The 19,930-nt window shown below is 38.0% G+C and overlaps 2 protein-coding genes across 4 annotated transcripts in view; one reads left to right on the top strand and one right to left on the bottom strand.

Moving 5' to 3' along the window:
- Positions 1–19: 19 nt before the first annotated feature.
- dpagt1 (dolichyl-phosphate (UDP-N-acetylglucosamine) N-acetylglucosaminephosphotransferase 1 (GlcNAc-1-P transferase)) lies at positions 20–5,685 on the bottom strand. 2 transcript variants are annotated; one of them, XM_079608759.1, is made up of 10 exons: positions 5,401–5,443; positions 4,749–4,923; positions 4,526–4,646; positions 3,497–3,710; positions 3,223–3,369; positions 2,466–2,550; positions 2,092–2,280; positions 1,839–1,926; positions 1,535–1,690; positions 104–892 (listed from the first exon to the last, which is right to left on the bottom strand). In XM_079608759.1, exons 2-10 carry the CDS (start codon positions 4,910–4,912, stop codon positions 827–829), a joined length of 1,230 nt encoding a protein of 409 aa, XP_079464885.1. In that variant the 5' UTR covers positions 4,913–4,923; positions 5,401–5,443; the 3' UTR covers positions 104–826. The 2 variants fall into 2 exon arrangements, with proteins under 2 accessions (XP_079464884.1, XP_079464885.1); XM_079608758.1 differs by having other exon boundaries at positions 20–892; positions 4,749–5,685.
- Positions 5,686–6,603: 918 nt separating this feature from the next.
- Positions 6,604–19,930, top strand: part of c2cd2l (c2cd2 like) — a 30,931-nt gene continuing 17,604 nt past the window's right edge. Inside the window, exons 1-2 of one of the 2 annotated variants that reach the window (XM_079608756.1) lie at positions 6,604–7,007; positions 8,465–8,891. In XM_079608756.1, coding sequence (XP_079464882.1) covers positions 8,538–8,891 — 354 coding nt within the window. In that variant the 5' untranslated portion in view covers positions 6,604–7,007; positions 8,465–8,537. The remainder of the gene's footprint in view (positions 7,008–8,464; positions 8,892–19,930) is intronic. The other variant, XM_079608757.1, reaches the window with a different exon arrangement.

Genomic DNA, 19,930 nt, shown 5'->3' with positions numbered 1-19,930 from the left:
AATCGTTTTCTTATATTTTAATACGTAATAATAATGGTTAATATTTTTTTTCAGATAATATTTCATAAATTTGCTGTCATTTTAATTAAATGACAAATAAAATAAAATTCAATTATTTAATTTTGGAAAGAATACGTTGTCATTACAATACCACACTTACTATACTCGCACAGAATAAAAAGGTTTTTATACATGAAAATACAAAGCTACCTTTGTATTTTAGGAAGGGATCATCAAATTTGGAAGCCCTTTACATTTTAAAAACAGACAAAATGTTAGATGACTATAAATATGGATTAGGGTTAATGTTTGACACTGTGTTTGGATATGTCTGAATACTGTACAAAAACAGTACACAAAATTAATATTTTCTTCCCAGAAGCTAGTGTGGTCCATTGTCACATTGGTTTATTCAAATGAGTCAAAGGCATAATATTAGATCTGACACAGAAAAATATAAGTACATATATCAAGTAACCTTTCAGAAATGCTCTCAAAAGTTTCACCAACTGCCCAAAATATCCCTGAATGTGTTTCACATAATCTTTCAAAATAGAACCCTCTGCTTTTCAAGTCACCCCCAAATTATTGTAAATCCTTATGCATGAGCCTTCCTGTCCCAATGAAAATTAAGGGCATATGTGTAGACTGTCCCTTCACATGCAGATATATAGACAGAAGTGCTGAAATACACTGTATTGTAATTAGATTCCATCATTTATAGGTGACAGGCAGTATAGTAACCATTTAAAAAAAATTCTGTTGAGACAGTTTGTTCTCCAAATGAAAGGAGCAGGTTGTAAAGTCTCTCAGGATCGCAAGTTTTCTAGACGTCGTAGAACAGACGCACAAGGTGATACCGGATTCCAAACGCTACAGCACTCCCCAAGACCTAAGAAAGAAATATAGAACTATAATATTATTTAAATCTACCAAAACAACAGTCTCCTTTGAAGAATATTAAGAACATCTAATGCAGGTTTATTGGAGGTTCCTAGCTATAGACAGAAGAATATCGGTGATGCGGCCTTTGCGAATTATGCACGTAAAAACTGTGGAATACACTACCATCAGATATTAGGGAAGCTAGCACACTCAGTATTTTAAAAACAAAGTTAAAAATGTATCTTTTTACTTTGGAATTTAATTAGTTACTCTGAATTATGTTTTTAATAAATTCTATTTTGTGTTGTAGGTGATTACTTTTACTTTTATGTTTGTTCTTCATATGTTTTAGTATTTTATACTGTATGTGTTGCATTTAATTTATTTTATCCCTTATGCTTGATGCTAGTTTTTATTGGATGTAATGTTGCTGTCGATATTGGACTATATCATTTTTATGTAAAGAACTTTGAACTGCATTTTATGCTTTTATGGCTAGGGGGGCCTTTAAATAACTGAATAACATTGAACCACTGATGATGCTTTCTCATACTTTAGTGAGGTTGTAATATATCGCAACCTTCTTTACAAACCACTTTGAATTGAAATAACCATAGTATTGCACATTACATCCGAACCAGGGATTCACCTGCATTAACAGCATGATTGCAGTAAGGTTTCTCTCATGGGTAGGTCCCAGTACTTTTAGAACCAGGTTGATAAGGGTCATGTTGTTACACTCAATAAACTCATCATCTCCTTCCAGCCCTCTACGAACATCCAGAAGCCATAACATTTCTGCCACCTGCAGGATAAAAGAGGAAATCACATTCAAACATCATTTTATACAGGGAATACCAAATAGGATGTGCCAGCAACAACATTCCTTTCAAACAAACAGCCCTAAACCCATTTATAGTGATAAATACTGATAGTGACATGTGTGTTTTTACCTTCAGAATAAGTTGTCCTAATTTGCCTAGGTCCTTCTGTTTGAACTTGGAATAGCTCATGCCAAGTTTTCCTGTGTCAGGCTGTAACCTGTATTAATCAATTTTAGAGGTCAAGCTCTCAAAACCATTTCCTGACGCTTTATCTATGGTGTAAATGCTTAGGAAACGCTGTATATATTATAACTGTAAAAAATAAAAATAAAAAAGAATATTGGTTATAGTATGCTTTTAAAATGTTAGTGTAAAAACCCACCTAGGAAGGCGATGTCTGGGGCAGGGAATAATGTGAAACAGCTGAGGCAGGGAGTAAATGAAGTTGATGACTTGGGGGATGAAGAAAAGCAGCATGGTCTTACTAAAGTGTCCGAGTATCCCGACCACTGCAAACGTCATTCCAGCAAAGTAACAGAAAGTGTCTCCCACAAACACAGAGGAAGGGTACCTGAGAGGTATTCAAAGTAGAGGTTTATTATTTGTTCAAAAACAAAAGTGGTTGAGGTTAAGATTATTTATCAGTGTTGATAGTCAAACTTAATAACTTATAGAGTACAGTATTTTAAAGGCCTGTCTTAAACTAAAGCATATTTCACAGGTAAAGATAATCAAAAAGCAACAGTTTTTACAAACCAGTTGTGGTAGAAGAGGGCTAATGTGGTGAAGAAAAAGGGAATCATGAAATACAAAGAGAAAACATGGTCATCCCTGTAGTCTCCTGAAAGAGAAACGTTAATCAAAGATTAATTTAATAATTCAAAGAGAGAGAGAGAGAGAATATAGCTGCAGTACAGACTTATTTAAATAAACTCAAGCAATGTCAGTAAGGTTTGAACAAGTAATTTCTTAATATAATTTAACTTAAATAACTTCTATATATAATAGTCAAAAGTTTGGAATAGTTCAAAATGTTTAATCTTTTTTAAAACATTTATATTATTACAATTTATAATAACTGTAAAATGTCATTTATCCCTGTGATGGCAAAGCTGAATTTTAAGGCATCATTACTCCAGTCCTCAGTGGTGTGGATATATATATAGCATCTGAAGACTTCAGATGCAAAAGCCACTAAGTGCTATCTGAAATTTTCTTCTAAAATTAGCATTTATATCAAGCTCGTATATTTAGGTTCAGTTATTTAACTTAAATGACAATTAATAGGTAATTTTCATTGCCATTTAAGTGAAATAACTGAACATAAACATACAAGCTTCATAAAAATGATCATTCCAGAAGAGAATTTCAGATGACATTCAGAGGCTTCTGCATCTGAAGTCTTCAATATATATATATATCAATTATGCATATTTTAAAATGGCTTAAAACTGGTTTTGAATATATGTGGGAAAAACTGATAAAATATGTTGAAAATAGGCCCTCCTCTCACCATTGAGCTCCAGTAAATTAAAGAGAATGATGGAGCCTGATATGAAGAGAGCTTGTCCAGACTCAATGCCATTGATACCGGCCAAGATGTTGATGGCATTTGTGCAGAACACAGCCAACATTCCCATATACACATAATACAGAATGCCTGAAACACATATACAAAACTACTAAGAATATCAACAACATACTACATATCAAACAAAAGGGCAATAAAATCAACCTCTCTGTGTCAAGACAGAGCACCAGACATTTAAGCATACTATCTGACTCACCCAAGTCCAGATGCATTCCCAGCAGGAGACGGAAAGGTTTGGGCACGACAATGACAGTGTTGCCAAAGTTAGTAAAGTAGACCATAAGTAGAGGTAGGGAAGCCATAGTGGGCAGCAGTAGCTTGTGTCTCCATCGCAGGTTCAGAACATCATCAGCAAAACCCAGGAATATCATGCAGCAGATGGCTAACAACGCACCAATCAGTTGCACAAACTAACATGGACATATCATTGATCAAGAGAAGACACAAAAACAAATGTAAAAACATGTCAGTACAGGGCATTTTGGAATACTGTAGTGCACAAATATCACAGTGATGGTATCACAAAGTATAGTACTTCAATAGATACCTTGCAACAGAATGAATGCCATTTTATTACATTTATATTTGGCTACATTATTCAGCAAGGTTGCACATGTCCACACATGCATGTTTGTCCCACTGTATGTATGGCTGTGAAGTTTTTCTGGTATCAAGGTCATTTTTAGGCTAACTTAAGGTTCAAATTAGTTTGTCGTATCATTTTTGTCTAAAAACACACTACTGGTAAAAAAGTTTTGGGTCATTAAGACTTTTTAAAATGTTTTTTGAAAGTTTGTAATGTTCATGTCTGCATTTATCTGAAAAATACAGTAAAAACTGTTATATTGTGGGAAAACTATTCAAATTTACAACCGTTTTTTACTGTTTTTTTATGTAATTTATTATGGTGATGGCAAAGCTGAATTTTCAGCATCATTACTCCTTTAGAAATCATTCTAATATGCTGATTTGCTGCTCTAGAATAATTTCTTATTATTATTATCGATATTAATAACAGTTGTGTTGCTTGATTTTTGTGGAATACATGATAATATTTTTCAGGATTCTTTGTGAATAGAAAGTTCAAAAGAACATAATTTATTTTAAATAGAAATCTTTTCTAAGAAAGAAATACTTCATTCAACATAAATGTTTTTACTGACCTCAAACTTTTGATGAGTTCTTGAAATGTTTATTATTTATGATTAGGGAATCATTAGCTCACCTCGTTGTGAGGGAAGCGTTGACACTTCTCTCCCATAAAGCACTGGAGGAAGGGGACAGGGATGAAGAGGAAGAGAATGATGAGGAAGACTGTGCCACTGATTACACCTTGTGATTCGGGTCTAGTTAATGAGGAGAGAAAATTAAATTCAGGTTTCAGACATCAAATTGAAATGCATACTTTTGATGCACAATAATGTAAGTAAAGAAAATTAATCACTTACACCTCTTTCTTTATGGTTTTATTTAGGTCCATGCCATAGAGTCTCGCAGATATGAAATGATCCTTAAAAGCAGGAATAAGCTTGACTGTTGCAATGCACCCCAGTGCAGACATACAAGAGTTGATGATAAGAGGAAGAACAGGAATTGGAGACATCTTCTCCATTGACTAACACTCTATAAAATTGCAATACTCTGTATTTACTGTATTATACAAGCAGTTATATGTCGACAAATCTCGTTGAAAATAGAGTTCCCTTCCTGTCAGCAACTTTCAATACATTTATGTTGTATATTCATAGTGAAGCTGTCATTAATTGAACATGTTTCGAGGTTGACAAATAATTTAACTACATTTCAAATACAACTATAGACCACATTGCTGCAGACACCGCTGCATGAAAGCGCGCGCATAAATGACATTGGATTCTTTTCGAAACGACCGAACTGTTTTTATACAAAAGCACTGAGTCAATGAATGGCAGTTCATTGACTTGACGTTGACAGCTGGATTTCCATAAGGTAAATCACAGGCAATCTAGAATAAGAACCCTGCCCAAATAACTACCGGTTCAGGTTATGAGTTAATAGTTACTCGTCGGAATAATGTAAACAGCTATTACATCAAAACGTGATATATATATGTCAGTTTACAGTGTATGTTTAGCTCTGATCTCATCACAAAATCCACGTCTACTTCCGTCAACATAATCCGTCCGCAAACTGGTTATATTAATATACGACTCGCTTATTATACACGTATAAGTTGTTGGTACGACAGCAAAAGCTTTAAAGCGCAAGGTTGCTAAATACAATTTAGTGACCAGGTAGGTAGTTTATCAGAGAAATATATAAATATATCTATTTTTTTTATCATCTTGGTTTCAGTCGAACCTTTGCAGTTGTAACACAACCGGAAACAAAAAGAAAAAAGACGGTAAAGGTCCCATTTTCCGTGTACAGAAATACTAAATTCTACTACTACTGCTGCTGCTGCTGCTACTACTACTACTACTACTACTACTACTAACTTACTAATAATAATAATAATACGCCGTGTTTTTATTATTTGGTCTTTCTAAAACATCTATTATACACTATTTATATCCATTCATTTTATTATTTGCCAAAATGGAATGCTGTAATTCTATATTTTGATAAAATATGTATTGTATTGTACAGTTTCTTCATAACATTTAATTTTGAGGTGCGAGTATAGGCCTTGGAGCAGGGATATCGCAGGTTATGTTATGCTCACTCTATTATAATAGCAATGACAACCCTGTCTATGAAATTAACTAAAGTGTATTATATTATTATTATTTTTTAGCAGTATTATATCATAAAACAATATTACAAGCAATTGATTTTGAGTTCAAATAAATAACATCTTTATTGAATTTTTTTTTTATGAATGTAAATTTTTGCAAGGAATAGTAATAAAATAATTATAAAAGTAATATGAAGAGAGTCACCAAAAACAAAATTTGGCCTTTTACAGAGGTTTGGGGCTAAATCTAGTTTTACAAAATTAGAACAATCTGTCTAAATCACTAAGCAGTCTAAACTCTATGCAATAAAAACAATTAGTGTAAGAAAATAAATGGATAACTGTTTCTTCAAAGTAGTGACAAAGGGAACAACATAACACTATCTTTATGACTTAATTATCCTCATAAACGTCAGTCCAGCTCCCCCTCTCTGTGCGTAAATGGTGGAGTTCAGCCCCACATCACATAACCCCAACCTACTTACTAATACAATTTTGTGAAATAGGCCGGTTAAGCTCCACCCATTACGTCCAGAGAGGTAGAGCTGGACTTATATACTGTCTATGGCTGCACTTCATGAGTTTCAGAAGCACAGGCAGGGAATGTGCGCGTGCGCAGTTTCGACAGCCCTAAAAATGTGCGTGTCTCTTTAAATACGTGCAAGCGCGTACGCGGTGTAGGTTTGTGTTGCTACACTATTTGACAGCTCGACTGTTCTGTTCTTGCGCATTACCATTATAGACCGTCCGACACCGACGGTGGGAGGGGGACACATTTATCTTGCGTTGACAGCACTGGATATAATAAATGTGCGGTTTTATGTAGCATGCTAAATATTCACGTAACGGAGGTCATGTACCGATCATCATAGGTTTGTGGAAGATGCTCGGACCTGAAGACTGGTGCTGGAATTACGAAGAAATGATGTAGCCATTGAGCTGGTGTTCTGTAGCTAGTCCGCGTCCAAAGACGGCGTTTCTCATCTGTTCGGTAATCATTCCTTTCTATTGATTTTTCTTTCAAATAATGGGAACATTCGGCGTCGAATGCGCGTGCAGCATTTTTGTTAATCGTAGGCGCGTTTGGAGTCCGCTGAACTGACTGAACTGAATCAGATGCACAAAAATACTGTCTAGGTAACATTAGGGTTTGAAACAGCTATTCAAATGGTGACCAGTGAGGGGACGTAAACATACATGGTTTGATATGAACACCATTATACGCTGTATAAGTAACGTTACAATCTTAGAATAGCTGCCAAAAAGAAGGCAATGTAAATGAATCGCTAGATTGGGTCATGATGAGCTAAGCTCGACGTTGCAATGCAGCACTGACCCAGAGCACAGCTGCTATCATCGCTGCTGGACTGTCAGTAATGTGACAGAATCGGAGCGAGTTTGTATGAGACAGGCTTCACACAACAAGACTAGACTGTGCAACCGATCTGAGTTAGTTTTCTGGAAGAAGTTGCACTTCTCCGGTTTCAGGACAGGCATTGAATGTCACACTTTCACCGAAATGCTTAGTCAGTTTGCTTAATTGTTTAAACTTTTAAGCACAGGTGGTGATACTAACAGGATACATGCACTTGTAAATCTCTGATAAGAGCATGACTTGTAACCCTTGGTAACCATTTGGTAGAGCGCAAATTTTGATAGTAACTTGTTTGGCAATAAAACATGTAAAACAGGTATAAGCAGCATCACTGCTATATATCATTTCTGTATGTATGTATGTATATATATTTATTAGTTTGGTAGGAAAACTTTGGCCAAGAATATATGTAAATAGAAAAAAAAAACAATAGCCGATTTTCCCATCTGTGAATAAGAATTCATTTTATCTTTTGTTAAAGGCACAGTTCACCCAAAAATTATTTCATCAGTTATTTAGTTAACCCTCATGGTGTTCTAACACATGACTTTCTTTTTTTCTGTGGAACACAAAAGCAGAATGACTGTCTCAGGCCCTTTTTTTGCTATAAAATAAAGATGCAATGAAAGTGAATGGTGACTGGAGTCTTTCACATAGTAGAACATGTTTTTGGATTCTGCATTGTTTTTCCATTGTTTTTCTATGTAAACATGCACTAGAAACTTTGGTCATGTGCGTCTACACATTTCTAAAAACGCAGCACTCAAGTAAAACAAAGTTATTTTTTTTAATAAACACTTCTATAGACCTTGCATTTTTTCAGTCCACTACCATGCTTCTTGTGTTTTTAAACGCAAAAGCACATTCTGTGTGAATGGCCCCTTACGTGCTTAGAAGAACGTGACAGTGAGTAAATGACAGTTTTAATTTTTGAGTGAACTGTCTCTTTAAGATGTCAGTGTTTCCAATAAGATGTTTGTAACATGTCTTGTCGTTGCTGTATGGCTATATATCCCTGCATCTGGTCTTTTTCCAGTCTACTTACTTTCTGTCTCTCTCTACCCTTTCCCCAGATATCCAACCTTCGTGAGTCAAGATTTTCAACCCTTCTTAAAAATGAGACTGAAGTGATCAGTGATTAGGGAGATGATGACTTTCCAGGACGTGAGCTGGCTGGTTCAGGTGGCGCTCTTCTGTGCCTCACTGCTGGTTGTACTAGCCTGGCTAGTTCAGTTCTCACTGGGGTTGCTTCGCCCTTGGTGGTCCAGGGTCCAGGGCAAGAGGGAGACCCCGTGGCGGTTGCCCTTGAGTCTCACCCACCAGACACTGACGGGCGGTGTGTGGGGTTCCCTCTTGAGGCTGAGGCGAGATGGGGCAGGGACTGACACGGAGGCAGGTGTCAAGGGGCTTTTGTCTTCGCTCTTTGTGTTCAAGTCGTTCAGGGAGCACTGGCAGAGAGCCTGGGTGCGGGCACTCAACGAACAGGCCTGCAGGCAAGGGGTGAGTAATTTAATTTTTATCTTGAGACAAAACGGTGTAGCGACATATGTAGGAGGTTTTGTATATACATATTAATGTGTTTTCATTGCTCCATGCATGTTTATACATGTGTAAGAGTATTTTTAGGCTGTGTGAGTGTGTGTGGGCATAATATCATGGCCTGACTACTTGTTAGTGAATGTGTGGGAGTTAGAGTGTCAGGGGATGCAGGTTCTTGTGTAACAACCACACACTCGCTCTCCTCTCAAAAATCTGCTCTGCAGTGAGTATTACACATGACAGGCCTCAGTCTACTGTCTCCTCAGGGGCTTTATCTCATGGAACCAAATTTGCACTTTTCTTTCTCAGTTAATCAGTGTAAATGAGAGTATTTTTAATGGCTGTCCTAAACGCAGAGATTTAGCAGAAAATGTGATACTCTTGTTGCCTATGTGCATGAGATGTAGTTTTATATTTAAGAGTCTCAAGCCACTTTCACACATTAAACCCATTAAATTGACAAATTACTTTTTCCAGCAAATGTGCCACATCTATCATTCTCACATGCATTGGCTGTATGTTTTGTCCATATTGCTACATTTACACTTTTGTGAAACACAAGAATCAAAGAGCTTCTTTATCCGAGTGGATGACTAATTTGACAGAAAAATGTCTTTTAAATTTATTCAAAAAGCTGTATGTGTGAAATTGCAGACAGACACTTAATTATCACATTACTTAAAGGGCACCTATTATGCAAAATTCACTTTTACATGGTGTTTGAACATAAATGTGTGTTGGCAGTGTGTATACACAACCACCCTATAATGATTTTATATCCCCATAAACCATAAGCACTGTCTCAGAACAAGCCGTTCTCAGATTTGGGGCAATGTGATGTACTTTTGCACAAGCCCCTCCCACGACTGTTGACTGACACTGCAGTTTTAGTGTAGACCCGTCCTGAGTGAGCTGGACACAGTTTGCCATTGTTTCCACGCCGGAGCAGCTGTAGACAAGAATGTCTCCTAAGCGATTGAGGTGTTTTGTTGTTGGATGTAAGAATGAACATTGCCGTCTTTATTTACTCTCGTTGTTACTCGAGGATGAATCCGTACAACTGTTCGTGATCCATCTTACAGTCTCCGGAGGGACAGGCCTAACGTTACTGATCACAGCAGAAATGAAAGTGAGAGCGTGCACTTTATGACAGCTCATCTAGTCGTTTTACAGATATATAGTTTACCAGTTTATTAAGCACTCTCTGAAAAGTGTGTATTACTGTTAGTTGTAACGAGTGTTTTGTGTACTTTGCTGTGTGTGTTGTTGATAATGAAAGGGAGAGAGAGAGTTAATGGATAAGACTTAAATGCACACTTCTTATACTGTGTTTGCTTAGCTCTTGCAGTGATTTTCTGGAGTAAAACTAACGCTTCATCTTTTGTGTGATGTACAATAAACATTGAACTCATTAGAATATTTTTGGTCATCATTCGGACGCGGTCCACTACAACAGGCCTGTACTAAAAGCAGATGACAAATACAATTAAAGTAAACTATAGACCTTATGCGCCAGAGAAACAAGGGCGCAGCCATCTTTACGGTACGGATCCACTTTTGCAACAGTTTTACGACTGAAGCGTAGTGTTGCGACGCCTCTCCTCATTTGTACGTTGATGGGCGTTCCTCAAGTTTACCGCTATGGGCGTGGTTTTTGTAGTAGGACGTCTAGAACAAATGACCCACGAGAGACTTCCCCCAGTCTCCATGTGCTCTACTTCTATTAGATAGTCGCGTCGCGTTCAACGGATTAATTTGCATAAAGATGGGCATCGGCCATCTTTTTTGACGCGCAGCAGTTTTTCAGATGCAGCACAGCCTTCCCGGAATGCTTTGCGAGTGCGTCAAAGTCGCATGACGTCACCATGCGATGTATTGTAATGTTTAAAGCAGATGTCTTAACAAATGTCAGTAGACCGGGAAGATTTTGAAACAAGCCGTTCATTCATAAATACGCAAGATCGCTGTGAAAATACAGAACGGAAGACAAAAGACAACGAGCGCAGCGCTGAAAAGGAGCGGGGCTACATAAGGTCTAAAGGCTACCTGTTCTATCTCCATACAGTATAGGCCTATATTCTCTGGCTCTGTGGGGATTATTGTCCGGGTCAAAATGAACACTACTGAAAGTTTCTGTTTTGATATTATCATTCTGTGAGATGAGATTGTCCTGACAGAGTGCAAGCTCGTGAGGCTCCGCCCTCTGTGCCGGGAGTAGCAGCTCATTTACATTTAAAGGGATATACACTAAAACGGTGCGTTTTTCTGAGCCCCAAAAAGTAACAATTTAAACAAGCTGTAAAAAATTATCTGTTGGGTATTTTGAGCCAAAACTTCACATACACACTCTGGGGACCTTTTTTACATCTTATGAAAAGGGGCATAATAGGTGCCCTTTAAGTGATTCAATACAGCAGTATTGTAACCGTTATTTATGATGATTATTATTTGTGAACGACTCAGTATCTCGTGGCCAATCAGGTACTCCGCAGTACCACAATCAAAAAGTTCTCTTAGACATCTGGTTTCCTCTGTAGCCCATTGTCTGGTTACGGGTGCGTTTGAGGGCTGGTGAGTTGTGTAAAGGTCTCCACTCCTATATTTAACTGTAGCCTATTTGATCTGTGTCTATATCAAAGCTCAGTCTGCCCAGTAGGTGAAACAGCCGACGTCCATTCATTCCCTCTCTAGACACTTTCCTCAGTGAGGTCAGGCTGAATTTTGAAAAAATGCTTTTACAAGATGAAGTCTTTGAAGATCAGTTCAGCAGAAGTCTAATCATCATTTTAAGCGATGGGTATCTGCATATTTAGTCTGATGAGATATCAAAAGAATGTAGAAATGACATTAATGACAGTCACATCCGGTTGCTTTTTACAGCAAATCCTTCAAGGGATTTAAACTTCAATACAGTGAACTTTGCTCCAGCACCTGAGCTATATAGAAAGTGGGGGAAAAAAGAGAGAAAATCCTTTCATCTCATTTCCTTACCGAGGTCTCCAGCCGATAGTTGTGCCAGTTCAGCAACCTAGTTATTTTCTCAGGTTGACAAAGTGGGGGAAGGGAAGGCTACAGAACGCAGTTATGCAATTGCTGTCCTTTATCTTAAATTTCTTCACAGTCAGTGGGTTGCTCTGGAAAAGAAGAGGAGACCGAGGGTAATAAATAACCATTTATTGGTTCGCAGTTTAATTTAAGTGCCTATTTTGGCCGCGTGCCATAGCCGCATCTCTGATTGTAATGTGGTCAGCTGATCCAAAAGTGCTACGATTCTGCAGGCTCTGTATGCGGGATGTCAGGGAGTCCTGAAGTAAGGACTTTTGCTAATGAACATCTTTAACGTTAAGAATCCCCATGTCAAGTTAAGTCAAGCCACCTTTATATAGTGCATTATACAATAGATACAATACAATCTGTTTCAAAGCAGCTTTACAGTGATGCATTTCGGCTGTTGTTAATCTGAAGTCAGTTCAGTCTTAATTCAGTTCCGTTTTAAAGATCATCAATTATTAAATTAGTTAATTTGATCTATAAAGCAGTTCTGCAAAAAATTTGACAATTATGTCATCGTCCAGCTCAGTTCAGTTCTTATATAACAGCGTCAGTCAGATCAATAATATTGTTGAATATTAAGTGTCCACAACTAAGCAAGACCGACACAACAGTGGCAAGGAACCCAAACTTGGGATCAGTAGCATTCAAATATTCATCCAGTTCATTTTGCTTGAAGATGGATTCATCACGCCGGTATGGAGCCGAAGTTGGCTATGGGGTCTGTGCGGAGGACCGGTTTAGTTATTGTGGTCTCTGCTAAGGATCTGTGCTGACGGTTGTCTACGAGGCCTTCACAGGGGATTGTCTAGTTGACTGGTCTTTGCTAACATTCAGGGATGCGTTTTGGTCGTGTCTTGGTGCAGGTCCGCCATATGACTTATTCCATGTGGGAATAAGTCACAGGAGTTGATGTGATGTGTCGAATTTGTGATGTGTGAGATTTTTTGATTTAAATAATAAATTTAGATAATCTTTTCAATAGAAAAACTGGTTTGTTTGGCATAGGTTATGAATAGCATTCTGTTCTTGATTTTGCAGTATGTGCATGTGAAAACCCTTTATTTAAGGTTTTGTGACGATGCTATGGAAGTTTCGGCTTCCACTATAAACATTCATGGGATGATAGTTTCATGACTGCTTGTAAACATACAGGTTATATTGGTGCAATGATAGTTTCAGGACAACATTTAAACATACAGGTTATATTGGTACAATATGTGTTGTTGTGTGATTCGAGCTAATTAAAACTAGGAGTGTAATGCTTTTGTCTTCCAGCTCTTCCCAAAGTTCGTCAAACTTTGAGTCTTGATACTAAAGGTGCAGTCACGTACCATTGCTCATAAAAATTTTGCAGGGATCATTTTTCTAATAGGAATCCGCACGATCTGGATTTTGCGCTAGGTTGGATCAGTTCACTACACAGATTTTCCATGGGGTTTTCCATGCAAATTAAGCCTTGTTGGCCAACAGAAATCTGCTTGTTTTGAAAGTGACTTCTGTGTGAGTGAAGTGGGAGCGGAGCGAGGAGTGGAGCGGGTGATTTTGAATCGAGTGTGGAGCGGATTTTCGTGAGTCGGAGCATCATGGTTTTCACTAGCTCTGAGAGCGCTCCACTACCGCTCCATCACGAGTACAATTCATGCCAACGGCCCATTATAGAACTGCATTTTTAGCAAGAATTCACACACAGTTAAATTTGTATTGGCTACTAGATAGTAGATACTACTAGATACTAGATTCAGTAGATGGGCTGCTGAATATGATGAAACGCACATTTTAAACAGGTAGCACTTATTCACACACGCAATCGCTCTCTCACTAATGCATTCAAACTAATATAATCTTACAGTGCTGTCTGTATTTGATTCGAATGAGCAGAAATCTGAAAGGAATGTAGCGACCCGTAGATAAAATAACTGATGAAAAGCAATGATGATATTTAAACTTTAATGCTGATAATAACCAGATAATAACTTTGCACACAGTATTATTTAGTATTGTTTATTTATTTCTTCATTTAATAGGCTTAATAAAGAGTCTAGAGAAGAGGCCTAAAGAGCTTTTGCGAGATTTCAAAGCATACTTGTAAATACTTTAGCCGCAATTTCCTCAGGGAGCGAAGACTGAGCAGTGTTTTTGATATCAGTGAGCGAGGAGTGGAGCGGGGAGCGGTAAATGGTGAACCCGGAGTGGAGCTGGAACGAGGTGATTATTGAATGCTTGGAGCGCGGAGGGGAAATTTTGTTGCCGCTCCAATCCGCTCACATACTCTGGTAAACGCTGCTTCATGCATCACTATACCAGAGACAGTGAACAAGGGGCCTTTTACTAGCAACATTTTACTGAAAATAAGCCTTTAGCCTTGTGCCTTTTACTACAGACTATTTTCCAGACGTCTTTCCAAACTCTTTATTGCATCTGTTTGTTTTCAAGATCGGTCCATCTGCCAAAACCCTTCACACAGTAGCACACTGTTGAGTTCAGTTCACCTCCTATGAATTTTGTCTCAATTATACAAAGAAATGAAGCATAAAGAGTTTCAAATCTGAGTTGTAACGAAAAGACAGTCATGCTTTGTTTGTTCTTTTCCATTTGAATGATTTTTACCTTTTATGAAAGGAAACCATTTTATGTTTCTCTGTTCTTCTGTTTTCAAAGTTTTACCATCTATGATAATAATGTAGGAGGAGAGAAAATTGGCTAACAGAGGAAAGACAATTAACTGGCTCTAATGAAAAGTATACAGGGAGAATTGAAAGACCTTGTGGATGGTTGGACCTTCTTTAGCAAGAAAAAGGAATGTAGGTGTCAGTGATCTACTAGGCCTATCAATTTAATGTGTAAAAACCGGATCTTCTGTGTTAATTTATAGTACCATGCAATGTTAGTCACGTGACTCTCCCTTAGAGGTGACCTCCATGTGCTAGTTAAATATTCCTGTGTTAGATTGGGCTTTGGGGAGAAGTTCCCATTTTGGAAACTTTGATCTAGAATCTTGTCTCCAAGCAGACCAGATATTTGCTCTTTCAGCATGTCGGATCTTTTACACCTCAAACCACTCGTATCAAGTTCTTTTGACCTGAAAAACCTGCCAGAGAGGTTGCTCCAGTTCTTGTGAGGTTTTTTTTTTGTGTGTGTGTGTGTGTGTGTATGCGTGAGATCAGATCGTCCGCAAAAGTCATCAAGCAACTTTTGCCTGGCCCCTCTGAAACGCTGAAGCCATCTGTTGACACGGCAACATGAAAACAAACACCATGGTTCCTGCCCTAGCCATGGCGACCACCTCTAAGGCAAAGAACGTATATTGACAAGAAGTGAAAGCCAATAGAACGTTCCATTGCAACACCAGCGCCCAGCAGCAGCCCTACGTTTCCGCCATTTTGGGGTGAAAGCGACTCGGCAGTCCACTACTAGTGATGTGTCGTTCGCGAAGGAGCCGGCTCTAAGAGCCGATTCTTTGAAAAGAGCCGGACTTCCCATCACTATCCACTAGCTTCTTGCTGTCGCTATGGCAATATCAGCTGCTTTATATATATAAAAAGTACATTAAAGATCAAATCCTAACTGAATGATGACAACATATAATAACGTACAATCACTGATCATCAAATCCCGTTTAACAGTTTATTTCACAGACTTAGACAAGTCACTGCTTTCTTTTATTCCACTTGGACTTCATTGTCATTCTGTTTGTTTATGTGTAACTGTTACGGTAACTGTTATCTGTGCTGTTGTCCAGTAACTCCAGTTGGAATCTTCACCCCAAAATGGCGGCCGCGCCACCTAGTGGCTGTTACCCAGAAAGCATCAGAGTTTCGCCTCTTGTTCTTCTATACTCTTTGTCTAAGGTTAGACAGCGAAAGAGAAGAGAGAGTCAGCTGCATCCCAATTCACCTACTTATACTATGCCCTAAACGAATGTAGGCCTACTGTTTTTGTAAAGAAAAATACATACTTTAGAGTGTGTAGTAGAATAGTAGGCAAGCTTTGGGACATAGGCTACTACTTTTTTAATGAACCGCTCTGTTGCTTAGTAATGTGCATCCTGTCAATCATCTAGTCACAGTTCAAATTCTTCACATTCAGTTTAATTTAAAGTCCTGCCACATCAGAGAGAATTGTATTATTAGAGCTGTCAATGGATTACATTTTTTAAAATCTCTAATAATCTTGATGAATCACATACTTATCTTGAAATGAAGCATACATAATTGATCTTGTTTAACTTTTAAATTTTTTCATCCTTTGCTATATCCAGCAAAGTAAACTTTCAGATTGAAGAATGATTCTGTTTTTTCTGAAAGGTTTTTTTTTTCATGGAAAATGTAGTGTCTTTCCAAAAAAAGGACACTTGGAGACTCCAAAAGCACACCTAATAACCAAATTATATAATTCATGAATGTGTGCCCAAAGCACACACAAAAAGATGTGTACAGTATGTACAGTGCAACAGCAAAGAGTTTTTCTAGAGCTTGTTTAAGTTTTAGACATGTCGAGTTGTGATGGAGATCCCCCCCCCCCCCCCAAAAAAAACTAAACTAAACTAAACCTAGACCTGACTGCATGTGCCTTCAGTAGCTTCTTTTAATGTGTTTTTTTGTTGATTATACATACATTCTTATATGGCTCATTTAGTATTATATAGAAGAATGGAGCTTATACTTGAGTAGAAAAAAACACCTCCATTTTATTCCAAGCCCTAAACTGAGAAGAATGCATTGCTGCTGTTGCAATGCAAATTTGTAATACAAATCAATGAGACCTTTATAACAGCACTCATTTAAAGAAGGGGAAAAGACAGATTCAGGGCTCTGTGCATATGTGTGTGCGGTTGCCTGAGACATTGAGAGGGAAATGCATGGAGACCACTGCACCAACGAGAAAGAGTTTAATTCATTCAGATGAAACTTTATAACTTTTTAATTATAATCGTTAGTACGAAGGTCTCCAGATAACTTCTCCCTAGGTGGATAATCCAGCCATTGACCACTGGTTAATCTCCTCTGCATAATTTCACTCGCAGTGGGATTTTAATCTGATTACTGGTACGCTTACTGTTATAGAGAGAGTGGGATTGCTGTTGGACTGCCTATAAAGGGAAGGATTATGGGGAAGATGTTCAATAAAGGATGTGATTATATTGATCAGTTTTGACACTCCACAATGTGTAAACAGGTACCAGCACCCCAGAGAAACCTTGATGTCAACCTTAAATTGAACTTACTTCGCTGTAGTGAGAATGAAGTGTTGCTCTATGGTCTGTGTGCTGCAGTTATGGTCTTATTTGGTCAGTTTTGGGCTACATTTCTGTGATGTGTGAGCACTGCTAAGAGGCTTTATCCTTTGCTTGTTCTTTCCTCTCTCTTTCTCACTCAACATGCTCACACACACATGCGTGCACGCACACAGCACACAGTACACACACACACACACACACACACACACACACACACACACACACACACACACACACACACACACACACACACACACACACACACACACACACACACACACACACACAAACTCCCTCTAGTAATCTAGGGATTTGGCTGGGGGTGGGGGGTGGGGGGGGGAATCTGCACAGCTGGTTATATGTGGCAATAACAATAGAAGGACGTCCTCTGAGATTGTTCACACACACACTTATGTACACTACTTGCTAATAAACAAAGTTTTTAAAAAAGGCGCACAGCTCTTTGATGTAAACTGATTTAGATAAGTTATCCATTTAATTTGTCACTGACAGATTTACAGAAATTTTTGCCTGGGGAAAGTCAACTTATTTCTCCAGTCATGGGTGAATGCACATGCTTATCTTATTGAATTTAATATTACTTTTAAACGTTGTTCTCTCTAGTTGTTTTAAATTAACATTTACAATTCTAATGAAAAAAGTGAACAAAATTGTTGTATGATTTGATACTGAGAAAAAATATAAATGTAATAAATTAATAATTGTTTAAGAAAATATTGTCTCAATATAAAATAGAACACATACAGAGCATCTTCCTAAAGGCCAGAGGTCCAAGTTGAATGTATCTTAAACTGTATCTGAAACTACCAGGTCAGTAAGATTTTGCTTAAGTAAGAAACTGATTATTTTATTCAGCAAGGAGACAGTAAATGTATTAAAAGTGACAGTAAAGTTTCAACAAAAACAACATAACTGACACAGTCTTCAAATGGTCATTACATGGTCACTAAAGAAGCGCATTTGAGCTGCAGCATATAGAACAGTTCAGAACCTCTGGCTCATTGTCTTTAAGATTAACTATTTTTAAAATGTAATTTAAATACTGAAAAAGCGTCTGATTAATGATGTGGTCTCTTGCTCTCCCAGCTGGCCCGTGTGGTACCATGTTCTGAGAGTTTCGCTGCTGCTGATTTGGCTCAGTCCCCCAGGCATGTGTGTCAGTGTCAGGATCGTCTGTGTTGAAGAGTGTGTGTGTGGTTGTGTGTGGCATCTGTGCATATGATGGAATATTATGATGGCACATTATCATGCCTGCAGCGCACAGAATAGCACACTGTCTGCACTCAAACACACGGGGCTCAAGGTCAAAGTTTGTATTCACTATTTCTGTCTCGCTAGTCGCTATTGCCCTTTCTCCTTCCCTTTTCTTTTTCTTTCTTGGTGGATATGCTTGAAAGTAAGCGCTGGATATAATTACTATTTGCAACGCTTGTTTTCAGTGATTGAACATGTTTAGTCTGTGTTTGTGGGGTCGTGGAATACCTGTGAAGTGACGTAGTGTAATCTGGTGATTGTCCGTGTTGGACGGCCTCTGTTGTTGCAGTGTGAATTGGCCTTTGCTTTGCATTAGCTTATGAATAGCCTGCAAAGCAGCAGACCATACCAATAACATGATACAGATCAACACTGAACTATTACAAGGCTCACAGCAAAGTTGTGCATGACAATGTCCCTCTATTGTCATTTATTTTGAGATGGCATTGCACTGCCTTCAGTTGTTGGCACCCAGTGATTTATATTTGCCCCAAGGAATCTTTGGATCCCTAGTTTTGTCATCATGTTCTGTCACGGTGCCTGAAGAAGGATATTTTTGGTTGGTTCAAATGGTTGTTGGGGTGTGTTTGAAGAGGCCAGAGGGGGATTCAAGGCAAGGTGGCTCAAACCCAAAGTGACATTATACCAATGTGTCTAGGAACACACTCTGTCATCCATACACTTGCCTTCTTTGGATGAGACAAACATACATACACCATCGGACTATCAAGACCCTGTCTGAGATTAACACACTACGTTTAAAGAACATCTTTATTTGCATGAGAGTAGGAGGATAACATGCACACAAAACCATGTTCTCCATAGCAGGGGTCGAATGATCAAATTATCTGGGGCTCATTGGCAAGTAGTGTTGTCACGATACTGGAATTTCTAACTTTATTTGAAAATTGTAACAGAATTCACAGAAAAAGACAAGTAAACAGTCAGTAATAAAATCTGAATAAATAAATTGTAAAAGATAGCACAAAAAACAATAGAATAAAGAAACAAATGAAATAAACACATCTTTAAGTTTTTCTGGTGGTTCTAACATTATTTGAATAAGAAGTACTACAGAAATTAAACAAAGTAATCAAAGTTTTCTCTTTGTATTTTGTTCTCTGATTAACATGACAGACAGCAGCAGGTATATTAGGCTGCCGTAACTTTAAGAGTTTATGGACGGATCCAATATACTGTTACAAAACTATTTAGTAGTGACTCAGATCTTTGAGTCTCGTTCAGCAAAATAAACAAAAACAGAAAAAGTTTTTTCAAGTAATAAAAAAGATATGCAGTCTGTACCAGAAACAGAAATGATTAGTTTACCTCCCGAGTCTTCGGGTCCGAGTCGTTCGTTCACCATGTCACTGCCCCATAGGCTGAAGCTATGCAGTCTGTACCGGAGACCGAAATTATTAGTTCACCTCTCGAG

This window comes from Phoxinus phoxinus (genome assembly GCF_949152265.1).
Source record: "Phoxinus phoxinus genome assembly, chromosome: 3".
NCBI lineage: Eukaryota > Metazoa > Chordata > Actinopteri > Cypriniformes > Leuciscidae > Phoxinus > Phoxinus phoxinus.
The sequence above is the reverse complement of the archived record's forward strand: the minus strand, read 5'-3'. Positions and strand labels throughout refer to the sequence as shown.

Bases quoted from the DNA above. Each gene is read 5' to 3' on its own strand.
- dpagt1 (XM_079608758.1), bottom strand. From the start codon at position 4,912: ATGGAGAAGATGTCTCCAATTCCTGTTCTTCCTCTTATCATCAACTCT. The intron at 4,647-4,748 runs GTAAGTGATTAA...CTCATTAACTAG, and splicing joins AAAACCATAAAGAAAGAGGT to ACCCGAATCACAAGGTGTAA. The intron at 2,281-2,465 runs GTTTGTAAAAAC...AATACCTCTCAG, and splicing joins GCCCTCTTCTACCACAACTG to GTACCCTTCCTCTGTGTTTG.